General features: G+C 50.0%; 5 protein-coding genes across 5 annotated transcripts; 2 read left to right on the top strand and 3 right to left on the bottom strand.

Moving 5' to 3' along the window:
• Window positions 1-414: 414 nt before the first annotated feature.
• Z518_09907 (uncharacterized protein) lies at window positions 415-2,442 on the top strand (the record flags this gene model as incomplete). Its single annotated transcript, XM_013412524.1, has 3 exons — window positions 415-1,066; window positions 1,230-1,940; window positions 2,126-2,442. 3 exons carry the CDS (start codon window positions 415-417, stop codon window positions 2,440-2,442), a joined length of 1,680 nt encoding a protein of 559 aa, XP_013267978.1.
• Window positions 2,443-3,051: 609 nt separating this feature from the next.
• Window positions 3,052-4,101, bottom strand: Z518_09908 (arginase; the record flags this gene model as incomplete). The annotated part of the gene is made up of 1 exon (XM_013412525.1): window positions 3,052-4,101. One exon carries the CDS (start codon window positions 4,099-4,101, stop codon window positions 3,052-3,054), a length of 1,050 nt encoding a protein of 349 aa, XP_013267979.1.
• A 1,018-nt stretch (window positions 4,102-5,119) lies between these two features.
• Window positions 5,120-8,053, bottom strand: Z518_09909 (uncharacterized protein; the record flags this gene model as incomplete). The annotated part of the gene is made up of 1 exon (XM_013412526.1): window positions 5,120-8,053. One exon carries the CDS (start codon window positions 8,051-8,053, stop codon window positions 5,120-5,122), a length of 2,934 nt encoding a protein of 977 aa, XP_013267980.1.
• Window positions 8,054-9,379: 1,326 nt separating this feature from the next.
• Window positions 9,380-10,685, top strand: Z518_09910 (uncharacterized protein; the record flags this gene model as incomplete). The annotated part of the gene is made up of 4 exons (XM_013412527.1): window positions 9,380-9,431; window positions 9,488-9,508; window positions 9,559-10,394; window positions 10,464-10,685. The coding sequence occupies 4 exons, from the start codon at window positions 9,380-9,382 to the stop codon at window positions 10,683-10,685; spliced, it is 1,131 nt and encodes a 376-aa protein (XP_013267981.1).
• A 371-nt stretch (window positions 10,686-11,056) lies between these two features.
• Window positions 11,057-12,226, bottom strand: Z518_09911 (uncharacterized protein; the record flags this gene model as incomplete). Its single annotated transcript, XM_013412528.1, has 2 exons — window positions 11,057-11,874; window positions 11,929-12,226. The coding sequence occupies 2 exons, from the start codon at window positions 12,224-12,226 to the stop codon at window positions 11,057-11,059; spliced, it is 1,116 nt and encodes a 371-aa protein (XP_013267982.1).
• Window positions 12,227-12,290: the final 64 nt, after the last annotated feature.

A 12,290-nucleotide genomic window follows, 5' to 3' on the forward strand; every position in this document is an offset into this window, starting at 1 on the left:
TCGAGATTACAGTATTTTTCGAGACGTTATCTCGAGATGATCTGTCGACACCACCGAGTCAGTTTTGAGTCGCCAATATTAAGTTCAACCCATTTTCTGGGCACCCCGCAGGACAGATGCAGGACGGCATTTACAGTTGGTCACACTAATGCATATGACATGTCGATCGATCACCGATGGAGATTGATGATGGCCTCAGTTTGGTTGCCCAACCATTCTATAGTTGGCTAACCTCGATTATGGAAGCACTCACCAGCCTCCGCTTTCCAATATACCCTCGGTTCATTGCAATGTACCACCTGTCGTACCACGGCTGCCGACGATGTAAAACTTATGACAAGGCAGAGTTATATCTCCTTTGATGTCATTCGATCTTCTCCTTCGGCGGCGTTTTCTACCTTCGTCTGTTTCATCATGTCTTCACCTTATCTGCTCCTTGCCGTCGCCTTGACTGGTGTGGCCTCACATCTATTCTTCTTTAAAATCGGTGAACGCCATCTCTATCCATTACGCTATGTTCAAGCCTTTTTGTTGGGGTGTACTATTACCATCGTCGCCAAATCTCACTATGGCCGCACACCCACCAGGGACGCCATGGCTTTCACAGCCAAATATGCCACCCTGTACCTTGCGGGACTCTACACCAGCCTCATCATTTACCGACTCTTTTTCAACCCGCTGAACCAAATTCCTGGACCGTTCTGGATGCGCCTGTCAAGGTTCGACTTTGTCCTGCGCGTCGCTGCGAAGATGAACAGTCACCATACCCTTCTCGCGTTGCACCAGAAATATGGGCCCTTTGTACGCATTGGACCCAACGATATCTCGGTCACGCACCCGGACGGTGTCGAAGTCATTTCGGGCATCAAGTCCAAATGTTCCAAGGCCCAATGGTACTCACAGGATGTGCCGCTGATTTCAATGCACACGTGTCGAGATCGTGCGCAACATGATCGTCGAAGAAGGATCTGGAGCCCAGCATTCAGTGACAAGGCCCTGCGTGGCTATGAGTCTCGTGTCCGACGGTATAACGAGTTGTTGATTGAGAAGTTGGATGAGTCCAATGGTACGTATAAAATATATCAAATGTGTCCTGTCTTCTATCTCCTATCTTCTATCTGCCGTCGCGCCTGTATTCCGATCTGCGTTTTCTTGCCCGACCCAAAAAAAAGGAAAATCAAAAATCAAAAATCACCTCCGTCAGCTCACTTTGATACTTGTGTATGTAGGCCAACCCCTCGACATGTCCAAATGGTTCAATCTGTACTCCTTCGACGTGATGGGTGACCTCGGCTTCGGCACATCCTTCCACATGCTCGAATCCGGCGAACTGCACTGGGCCATTCGCCTGCTCAATTTAGGCATGGACCCCATGGGCTTCTGCTTACCTCCCTGGGTTTTCCGCCTCATGACAGCCATTCCTGGCCTGGCTGCAGGATACTGGAAATTCATCGGGTATTGTTCCGATCAACTCGATGCCCGTATGAAAGTCCAGGTTCAGCACAAAGCAAACACCGATCAGGACCGAGATATCACATATACGCTGATTGAACATTACAACGCATCGACGCCGGAAGCGCAAAATACTCAGCTCCCCATGTTACAAGGCGATAGTCGACTGATTATCGTGGCGGGGAGCGATACGACGGCCGCGACGCTGGTGCATTTGTTCTACCATCTCGCGACGGAGAAGGGATTGATGGGGCGTCTGAGAGAGGAACTGGACATGTTGCTAAAGGACAGCAATGATGGCGAGATTGAGCATCAGAAAATCCAGGACGCACTGCTGTTGAATGGTGTTATCAACGAGACGTTGCGTCTTCATCCGCCGGTTCCCAGTGGGGTGTTTAGAAAGACGCCGCCTGAGGGTGTCGAGATCGCGGGCACCTATATACCAGGATTTACGGTCATTCAGATGCCGCAGTATGTGATGGCGAGAGGTGAGTCTGCCTTCCTTCCCCCCCCCCCCCCCAACTTTTCTCTATTACATATATCTCTCTGTCTTTTTAGTTGTTTCCATCTTCCATGCCCACTCAACCACCCCTTTCCCCTTTCCTATCTACAGGCTTAACTACCTACCTAATCAACTCATTACTTTGTATTGATTAATTTACTTCGTTCTTAGATCCCACAATCTACGCCGACCCCCAGACCTTCATCCCTGAACGCTTCGGCTCTCGCTCCTCCGAACTCATGTTCCACCGCGACGCGTTTGCGCCTTTCTCCACCGGCCCATACGCCTGTATTGGCAAGAACTTGGCGTACATGGAAATCCGACTCCTCACGGCTCAGTTGGTGAGACGGTTCGATGTGAGTCTTGCGCCAGGGGAGACAGGCCAAAAATTGTTAGGAGAGAGTAAGGATCATTTCACGATGGGGTTGGGGGAGTGTTTTATGACTTTCACCCGCCGGGAGGCTGGCAAGGAGCAGGTCAGGGCATGAGCGTGAGATCGAGATTCAATGAGCATAAACAGAAACAGAGGCAGAGACAGAAATAAATTGACTCGGTTCAGTTTGTTAACTTGGGGGAAAAGGGAGAGAGGATGAGGAGTGTTGCAACCGCCACATATCACTGAGCGAAGCACCAGCAAGTAGCAATGAGAAGGAAAATGTTGGGTGAAGGTCAGGCTTTCATTGATCTGTTTGCCTCTTGTCCTTTTTCAGTATTTGAGGTGCAGGAGTCTGGGACGGCTCTCCCCCGGAACTGAAATGTAAAGTGAGCAGTTGACTAGTAAGAAATCCCAGGCACGAACAGAAAGGAATTGCATAGTTCAGGGAAAGAAATTCCTCAAAGATGAATGTGGATACAGGGTTAGCACCACCACCATATCTACTGTAGTTCTGTGATGCGCTAAACCGGACTGGCAAGGAGACCCTGCTTAGCTCCTTAGCCAGCCTTCTCACTTCTGTTACCCTTTTGAATCTTTTCGTGCTCATGATATTCTTCTGGATCTCGTTGGTTCTTGTCTTTCATTACCTGGAAAAAAAAAGAAATAAAAATTCGTATATCCACTTCAGGTTTCACCCTTCGTGCTGATCTGACCTGGCCATTTACAGCAAGGTATCTCCCAAGGCGCAACGAACCAGAGAAACGCCGGCCCTGACGGTTTCAGAAGCTCCCGCAACTTCAAGATTCGGGTTGACTTCGACCAAATCCATGGCGACCAATTGACCAGTCTCATGAACACATTCGGCTATATAGTCACCTTCTCTCAGAGTCAAGCCCCCTCTAACGGGTGTCCCGGTGCTAGGTGCCCACATGGGATCTAGGGCATCGACATCGAAGCTGAGATGGATGGGTGTATCTGTTCCGATATGAGCGAGAGCCATTTCCACAACACGTCCAATCCCATGTCGGTCGATGTCATGCATGCTGAAAGCTCGAATGCCGTGGTCTCGGAGAATCTTCTTCTCACCCTTGTCGACGTCTCGTAAACCAATATAGACAAGTTTTCGCGTGCTGATTTTCTGGTCATCTTGCAGCCAGCCGAAGATGTCCTTTTGGTCGGAAGTGGCTAGTCCCGTGGCAAAAGCGGCAGGCATGCCATGAATGTTGCCCGACTCGGACGTTTCCGGGGTATTGATGTCAGCATGGGCATCAACCCAGATAACAGCCATTTCTCGCCCACTGTATCTCTCACGGATGGCTTTGGCGGTCCCGGCAATGGTTCCGATGGCAATGCTATGATCTCCGCCCAAAGTGAGCACCATTCTCCCTTGTCTGGCCTGCTCATAAATTTGTGATGCCAATATCTCGGTGACGGCGGAGACTGACCGCGGGTTCTTCATGCCCCTATGTGGTTCGTCGGACGCAGATCTCATCTCGTTGAAGTTGTGAACCTCGCGGTCTCCATGGAGCTTGTAACCCAACTCATCACTGATTTGATCCAGTAGGCCTGCGCTTACCAGAGCTGTGGGAGCGGCATCGACTCCTTCTTTACATTGACCACCAGAGAAACCGACCAGGACGAGTCCCAGGTCGGACGGAGCAGACAGAAACTTCTGACGAATGGTGGAAGGAGAGGTCATGTCGTACTTAGAATCACCGTTCGCGTGGCCGTTGGTGGAAGGGGAGGACTTTTCGGGGGCGGTATGATGCATTGTCATAGATCCTGCGATCCGGAGGAGGGGCCTGTCCGAGATAGGAGATTGAGATAGATCAAAGGAACCGATCAACTCCAGGAGGAGGAGCCAGGGAACGAGGACAAAGAACAGAGGGAACGGAGTCTAAGTGAAAGGGATAGGCCCACCCAGCAAGCAATTAGAATGTTCGGTCAGCGCAGAAGGAGAAATGAGACGCAGAAATGTACACGCCTTTGACACCGGATCCAAAATATTTAAGAGAGAGCGTGTGGAAGAGAAAGGAGAGTCAGTCAAGGAGAATGTTTTTTGAAGACAAAATTGCAGACAAGTAATTTCTACCACGCCGCTGTCTGTTTCCCCTCTCACTCCTCCGCCACCGGAGGGAGCTGGAACGTTCACCCCCTGGTAAAGATGACGGATGCCAACCCGTGGATGGCAACTGGATGCAGTGGATGGCTTCCTCGGATCTCTACTAGTCTGCATGGTCTGACCCCTAAGTGCAGGATTACCCGCACGTGTGGGACGCCGCACTACGAGGCTAGGTTGTTAAGCGACAAAAACTCCCTTCCTTATCATTCTCCTTTCCCCTAAGTACAGTTGTTGTCGAGCCCAGCATATTCAATTGCTAACAGAAACAATCAACAGGTTGAAGGGCGTGGGAATGCAGATTCTACTTTTGACACATGATGCATCACATGGCCCATTCCACGGCGAAATTAATCTCGGTTCGAACAAATCGAAGAGGTGGTTGATGTGTATACCTGCATATCTCTCCTCAAAACATAGCGCCGTGCTTCTCTGGAGAGCGGGAAATAAAGCCACCCAAAAAAAAAAATAATTTTCATTTTTGCCCCCCATCTATTCTCTTGATTCCATTTACATTTCCTGTGATATCTTTAAATGTGTCTTTGCTGCGGCGATTTGTCGACAAAGCCGGTCATATATGTGCTGATTGACAAAGTACAGTGGCGCATTCTCCAATTTTTCAGCCACTTGGGAGAGAAGATGAGAATGAGATTGTGACTTTGGCGTGCTATCAATCCTGTCCTAGAAATTTCTTCAGGGTATGCTCAAGCTTCGATAATGCAAGTGGTTTGGGAAGAAATGCGTCTGTTCCTGCCGCCATACAAAGTGCTTGTGCCTCTGGACCGACAACCGCCGTGACCATAATGATTGGCAATCGTCGTGACAGTGGAGCTAGCAGTTCCATTTCTCGAATTTGCTTCGTGGCCATAATACCATCTTTGCGTGGCATAGATTGATCCATCAAAACCAGGTCGATCCCCTGACCATATTGCACAATCTTGTCGATGGCATCTTGTCCATCGTCGGCCACAACCACATTATACCCGAGCGTTTCCAACATCTTCACTCCAAGTCTCTGATTGATTTTGTTGTCTTCTACCAAAAGGACGGTAGACCCACTCGGCACCGGAGTCTCCTCAACTGGACTTTGCTCCGAATTGTCCAGGAAGTCCACTACAGGAGCAAATCTCACCGATCGATCAACAGCTGACTTGCCAGATTCAGCGGCTGAGACAATGCTATCAACCATCCGATGCCAAAGGAATGGTCTCCTGATCGGAATAATGTGTGGGAGTGGAATGGTCCCGAATGCTTTTTCCAACAGTACTTGAGAGTCGCAAGTGACTAGTACCACTTGGTCTTGGAGCTGAAGTAGCCGTCGGAGGAGGGTTGGATGTGCTTTCAGAAACAGGAGATCCGTCCAAATATACTCCCAGGCGTCGGAAATTTCGCCGGTCGGGTCGGCCAGAATCACCTGGAACCCAAAAGCATTCCAGGCCATCTGAAGTCCTTCCAAAAATCGACTATTGCATGTTTGAAAAACCGCTATCCGACGATTGGGTCCAAGAGAACCCAACGTCGGCGCTGCATCAGTGGAAGTAGAGACAGGAATCGTGACTGTAAAAGTACTACCGCAATTCTCAGGACCCACATCGGCCTTCTGTTGACATTTGCTTTCCACAGAAATTGTTCCTTGCATCTTTTGAAGCAATTGTCTAATGATGGCCAATCCAAGACCGGTTCCCCTTTCGGCTCCTCTGGTCTGCGCTTGTTTGAAGGGTTCAAATAGATGGGGGAGAAATGATTCCGGAATCCCAAACCCCGAATCTTTGACAGTGATGGACAAAGCTTGGTCTCTGAATTCGACAAGAAGAATGACGTAGCCAGATTGGGTAAATTTCATGGCATTAGTGAGCAGGTTCATCAAGATTCGTTGCAGATAAGTCTCGTCGATGAAGAGCGATGCCGGTACCTGTGGAGCGACCACTATCATCAATTCGGTTGTCACTTGATCATCCCTGCTCGGTAGAATATTGACAATCGATTCGCAGACTTTTCGAAGGTCGAGACTTGTGGGCCGGCATACGGCCTCTCCCTTTTCCAAACGTGACCAATCAAGGACGTTCGCCGTGATCATGGAAAGAGATCTGGTTGCTTGCTGTATCGCCAGAAGTAGCAAACGACTTTCATCATTCAACTGCGTCCGCGATAATAAATCGCTATATCCTTGCAGTTGATGGAGCGGGGTGCGAATTTCATGAGATGCTGATGCAATGAATTCACTCCGTGCGGCAGCTGCCGCCTCTGCATTTTCCTTTTGCGCAATGGCCGCCCACAACTTTCTTTTCGTTTGTACAATTTCTGCCAACTTGTTTCGGGCCACGGTGGCAGAATGCGCCAGGAGTCCATTAGCAAGAATGCAGGTCACGATAGCAATGCTGGTGACAGCGACGGCCAAGTTGGGAGGATATCCACGATCTTGTGTTGGATCTGCCCGAGACCAAAACGTCGTGGCCCACATGCCGGTGAAATGCATTCCAGCCACTCCTCCAGCGGCGACAACGGAGAAGAGAAGTTGTTGGGCGAGATTCACCTCGATTTGAGGGATGAGGATACAGCCAAGTGTACAGACCAGCCAACTAATCAACGCCGAAACGAGGACAATGAATGGTTGTAGAGTAAAGTGACCTTCTGGTATCTTCAATGCAACAATCCCGACATAGTGCATTGTGCTGATCGCAAGAGACCATACCCAACCCTTGGCAAAGTTCCTGATGTGGGCGCCACTGTAAAGGAGTTCAGCAATGCCCGTGATGGCATTCGTGGCCGTTGAGGTGGTGGTCTTTGGGAATCGGAAGCTCATGAAACCAGGGAGGCCCATACTGCTGCCGTCCGAGTTCAATTGTGCAGACGACCGACGTGATCCATCCCCGTCGTTGGAATTCCTAGGGAAACTCTCCGTATCGGAGAAGGAATCGTCTTCAGTGACTGATTCACTCCGCGCAAAGGATGACCGAGTACCAGACTCTCCTCTGGCAGCACTGACGTCTCGTGGAACGAAATGGTCTTCTAGAGGGCCGAGGGTAACACTGTCATGTCGACCAATTCGTCGATAGTGGCGATCTCGTCGTGTCCCGTTCGTATTCTCCGGCAGAGTGATATGATCCCTCTCTTCTAAGGTTTCCGGCCCCAGAAGGACATCCATGCTTCCATGATCGTCTTGATCCGGCAGAGAATAATTTCCCGCAGCCTGCCTCCTGGCTTCTTTGGCTTCTTGTTTGGATCTGAGTTTCTTTTTCTTCACCAGCCGTAGATATCGATGGCGCAGAAGATCTGAAATCAATGCTGCAAAGGTGAATGAAACCGCCAGGACCGCACTCAGAATGGTCAACGGAACATCCAATCCAATGCGCAAATCCAGTCCACAAGCCAGCATGGCTATGAAGTGAAGACTCCAAATGGAGCAGAAGCCAAAGGTTAAGCTCCCAAGGATTGTCCACACCAAGACACCAGACAAGTATCGTGAGGTCCGCGCTTGACACATCATCTGGGTCGAGGTAAAAGCACCCAGCAGAGAAACGGCTATGGACGCAGCGATCAATCCACGGTCCCAATGAGGCTCGAGCCGGCGAAACACCGGTTCTGTGAGGTCTTGACCCGGCATTGTATTCTGCTCGGTCTCTTGAGGCCGCAGTCACATAGACGAACCGTCAGCGAGTAGATCTTCTGTTCCGACGGTTTGGTATCCTCAATGGCCTCAACATGGTGGCACGTCCTCGTGCTTATGTATATCCCTCTCTTGTGCCCACCCTCCACCGCTGACGGCCTAGGTCGCGTCGTCCTGGAAATATGATGTAGAGGTCGACCGTGGTGACGGAGCAGATTGGGGCATGTAAACAGGGAGGGGGGGAAGGCGACGTTGAAATATGAGGAGCAAGTTCGGTTTGACGCCTGGGAAAGACAAAAAAAAGAAGGACCTATGCAGGAGGAGGGTGGCAGTTCGTGTAGACTGAATCTCGAATACAAGTTTATTAACAGAAAAGGCGACAGATCAATAAGGGCAAATGAGGGACTCCAAGGAGTTGATGCCAGGCACCTCTAGGCACTGAATTTATGGGTTGGTGGACCCCCTTGGCTTCGCTGGACTAACTTGAAGAGGAAGCTTAGCAGCCACTTGGATTTGGCCAAGGCGCACCACTTGAATAGCATCCGATGTTGCGGGGGGGAATTTGCCGGGCGAAAGGCTAGGGCTCCTGTGGCATTTTAGTAGTACACAGGGATCTGGATTATTAAACGAGTTCAGCGAAGGCAGACATGGAAACGCCCGAGATCCCTCTACATGACGCTGGATCGACATCTTTTCCGATTTGTACGACTTGACCTGTTGCCAACAATAGTGATTAACTCGATATTGAGACATCTGATTGGCTGATGTGAGAAGCTCACTGGATGCCCTAACTGCAGGTAGTCGGGAGAGTGCTTGTACGAGTTATAATGTATCCGGTACATTTATTTGTGGACATTGCTACGCAATGGAGGAAGTTCTTGGTACTGGGACATCAAGCCGTGCCCCTAGATATATAGGAGAGCCCCTCGCGCTCAGATTCTTCCGAGCAATAGGCGCCCGTCCTAAACATCTCCAACCAACCATATCATCTCACTCTTACCACTCCAAGATGATCCAAGCAGCGCCAACTAGTGAGATTATTGGACCCTACGCTCTGAATGGCGGTTAACTGCTCACTTGATTCTGCTCCTTATATAAGTATCGTCGTCGCTTCCGCGCGTTGCGAGTCCTCCAAGACTTCAGACAATCTCAATGATCTGACTACCAAGTATTTTCATCTAATATTGCCCCGTCCGCTGTTGAACAACGGCTCACGTCGATCTTCCGCTGGATTCTGCGTTCGATTCGGTCCTTGTTCCTTTGCTGTGTTGCATTTCTGTGTCGATCCACGTCTTCAATTGTCTGTAATCCTGCCTCCTCGTCATGTCTTTTCCTCCTCCGAGTTCAGGGCAACCACAGGGAGGGTACTATCCTCGTATGCTTTCTCCCAGCATTGTAATAATTGAAGCGATGGCTAATAAACCATTTCAGCGCCTCCAGATAGTGGTCAAGGTATGACAGAAAATAGAACACAGAACGCCAATCCATACTGATGAACCCAGCCTTTCCTCCTCCGCCTTCTCAGCCATCATTCCCTCCCCCTCCATCAGGCGCTTCTCCACCTCCAACACATGCAGCCCAGACACCATCACCTCCTCCACTTCAACAACCGACTGCCCAAAGACCATACAACCATGGCACTGCTGTTCCGGCCTCCGCTCCAGCTTATAAAACTACCTTTGACCATGCAGCGATTCACAACCGTCAGCCTTCTTATAATGGGCCGAGTGCTACTCAGCAAACTGAACAAACAGTCACTTCTCCGCGATTGCAGAAATTGACTAAAGAGATGGGTAATATGATGAGGGCACCAACAGGACCACAGATGCCCGGAGTTCCGGAAGGAGGACAATTTGTAGGTGTACAGTCCACGGCTTCAGACGACGTGGGAACATTTAATGGAGGCTCCTACCGGATATCCCACCGCGATTCCAACTCTATCCTCACCATTCAACTGGCCATGGGGTGCCCTATCACTGCCAAACCAGGAGTCATGATCGCCATGTCTCCATCCGTGATGTTGAAGGGAGCTGTCAAGTTTAGCATGAAGAAATTGCTGATTGGAGGCGAGATGGCTCATTCGACATTCACCGGTCCAGGAGAATTGCTGCTCGCTCCGGGCACTTTGGGTGACATCTCAATCCTGCGACTTGGAGGCAATGATACCTGGAGTGTAGGACGAGATGCTTTTCTTGCATGCACACAGGGCGTTATCAAAGAGTACAAAAATCAAGGAATCAGCAAGGCCATGTTTTCAGGTGAGGGTCTGTTTGTGTACAAGATGTCTGGAACCGGGATCCTGTGGATGTCCACATTTGGAGCAATCCTGAGAAAGGATGTAAGTTTGACTTGCCCCAGTGAAAGCTATCGGAGACTGTTAGGCTAACCACGAACTCGCCTTGTCTAGCTCGTCGAAGGTGAGAAATACATTATTGACAACGGCCATCTTGTGGCGTGGAACTGCAAATACATCCTCGAGCGAGTGGCTAGCGGCGGTATCATCTCCGGAATCAGTAGCAACGAAGGTCTGGTCTGCAAATTTACTGGCCCTGGAACCGTGTACATGCAGACCAGAAATGCCACCGCTTTCTCGGCCTTTTTGAGCGGAAACGCACACCGCGAGGTATAAAAACCGGAGTCAAAAGTAATATCCGCATCATGGGCACTGGGGGACATTTTTCCGCTGGTATGGGAATATGTCCCTACGTTATTTTGAAACGGCTGCATTGGGTCATCTCCTGGCATGTTTGCGATTTTACGAGGATCTTCGAATGAATATGCTAATTTGGGGAATCTTTAATTTTCAAATTTTTCTTTTCAATTTCTATTTCTTTTCATTCGCGCATGCCGTAAACATCCGGAACCTGTGCTGTCCTATTCCCTTGGCCTCGATTTGTATTTAAAACCACGAGCGTGCGAGATTATTTTCCTTGATGAATGCTTCCATTCTCAATCTCATTCAATCATTCATTCCATGCCCCCTCATCTCAAACCCAAATTCTAACCATTAAGTCTCTTGCGCTTGCCAACCTGGGCGGTAAATCCAGATTTGATGGCTGTGACCGACCTTCTCGAGCCACAGGAGTTGCAGGTGACGAAATATAGACGATTTTCACCCTTGGACAGTTCGGTGTTGGGTGAGCGGCAGGTCTTGCATGTAACGTATTCGACAATGTACCGACGCAGGACATTCTCAATCTGTTTCTGTTGGAATCGACCCTTGATGACGAGGCGCTTGCTGCCGTCGACGGAACCCGAGGTGCCCAATTCGGCAAACAAAAACTGCGTGACGTGCTCGTCGTTTCGGTTCATGCGCTTGCAGATCTCGGCGATATTGGCGAATATCGTCTTCTTGTTGCCTTCTCGCAGGCATTGTGGCGGCGGGATCTTGTACGACTTGCTGCCCGAAGACAGAATGTCGGGGTTGTGTTCGTTGACGAGCTGGAAGAAGCGTTTGAGGAGAAGATCATACGAGATGGGTGTTGTTGCGTCGTGCGCCCAGATTCCTGTTCCTGCGCCCAAGTCGCCTGTTTGTTCCTGTGGTTCCGTATCCGTCGCGTGCTCGCCACCATCGCCTGGTCCTTCGACGCCTGCGTTGGCCAGTTTCGCGGCAAAGTCTCCGGCGTCTGTCTTGGGCTTTGAGGACTTCTTCTTCTTTTTTTTCAGTGTTGATGCATCGAAGTCGCCGTCTACTGTTGCCACCGGAGCGTCGCCTTCTGCCGCCGTATCTTCGGTCTTGGGTTTTGAGGATTTCTTCTTCTTCTTGTTCAACCCGGCGAACATGTCGGTTATCTCGTCGACAGCTTTGTCTTCAGGAGCTGTGGATGTAGTCAGTACTGATGGCAATTTCGATTTCTTCTGCAGTTCCGTACGTGATGAGTGTTTCTCTGCTGTGACTTTCTCATCTGTGCCGCTGTGAGGGGCTTCTGAAATCTCGCCATTTTCGTCCATAATTGTGTCGTCGCCACTGAAGGCTACAGATTTGCGGGGTCTTCGTTCGACCGGGGGCGATTCCTGGACAATGGAAGTGTCAGTATTATCTCGGAGAGCGTTGGAGGATGAAGTGGTATTTTTCCCGGTGGGGCGAGGTGCATGAGGTTTCAGTTTGAATTCCTCAACTGATGCATGTGGATGTGGGGGGTGTATGACGTGGCTTACAACTTCAGCCATAGTTTATGGTATTTGCGCAATGTATATAGTTGGGAGAAAGAGTTCGGAATGCGTGATACTGTCT

Source organism: Rhinocladiella mackenziei (assembly GCF_000835555.1).
Source record: "Rhinocladiella mackenziei CBS 650.93 unplaced genomic scaffold supercont1.8, whole genome shotgun sequence".
Classification (NCBI taxonomy): domain Eukaryota; kingdom Fungi; phylum Ascomycota; class Eurotiomycetes; order Chaetothyriales; family Herpotrichiellaceae; genus Rhinocladiella; species Rhinocladiella mackenziei.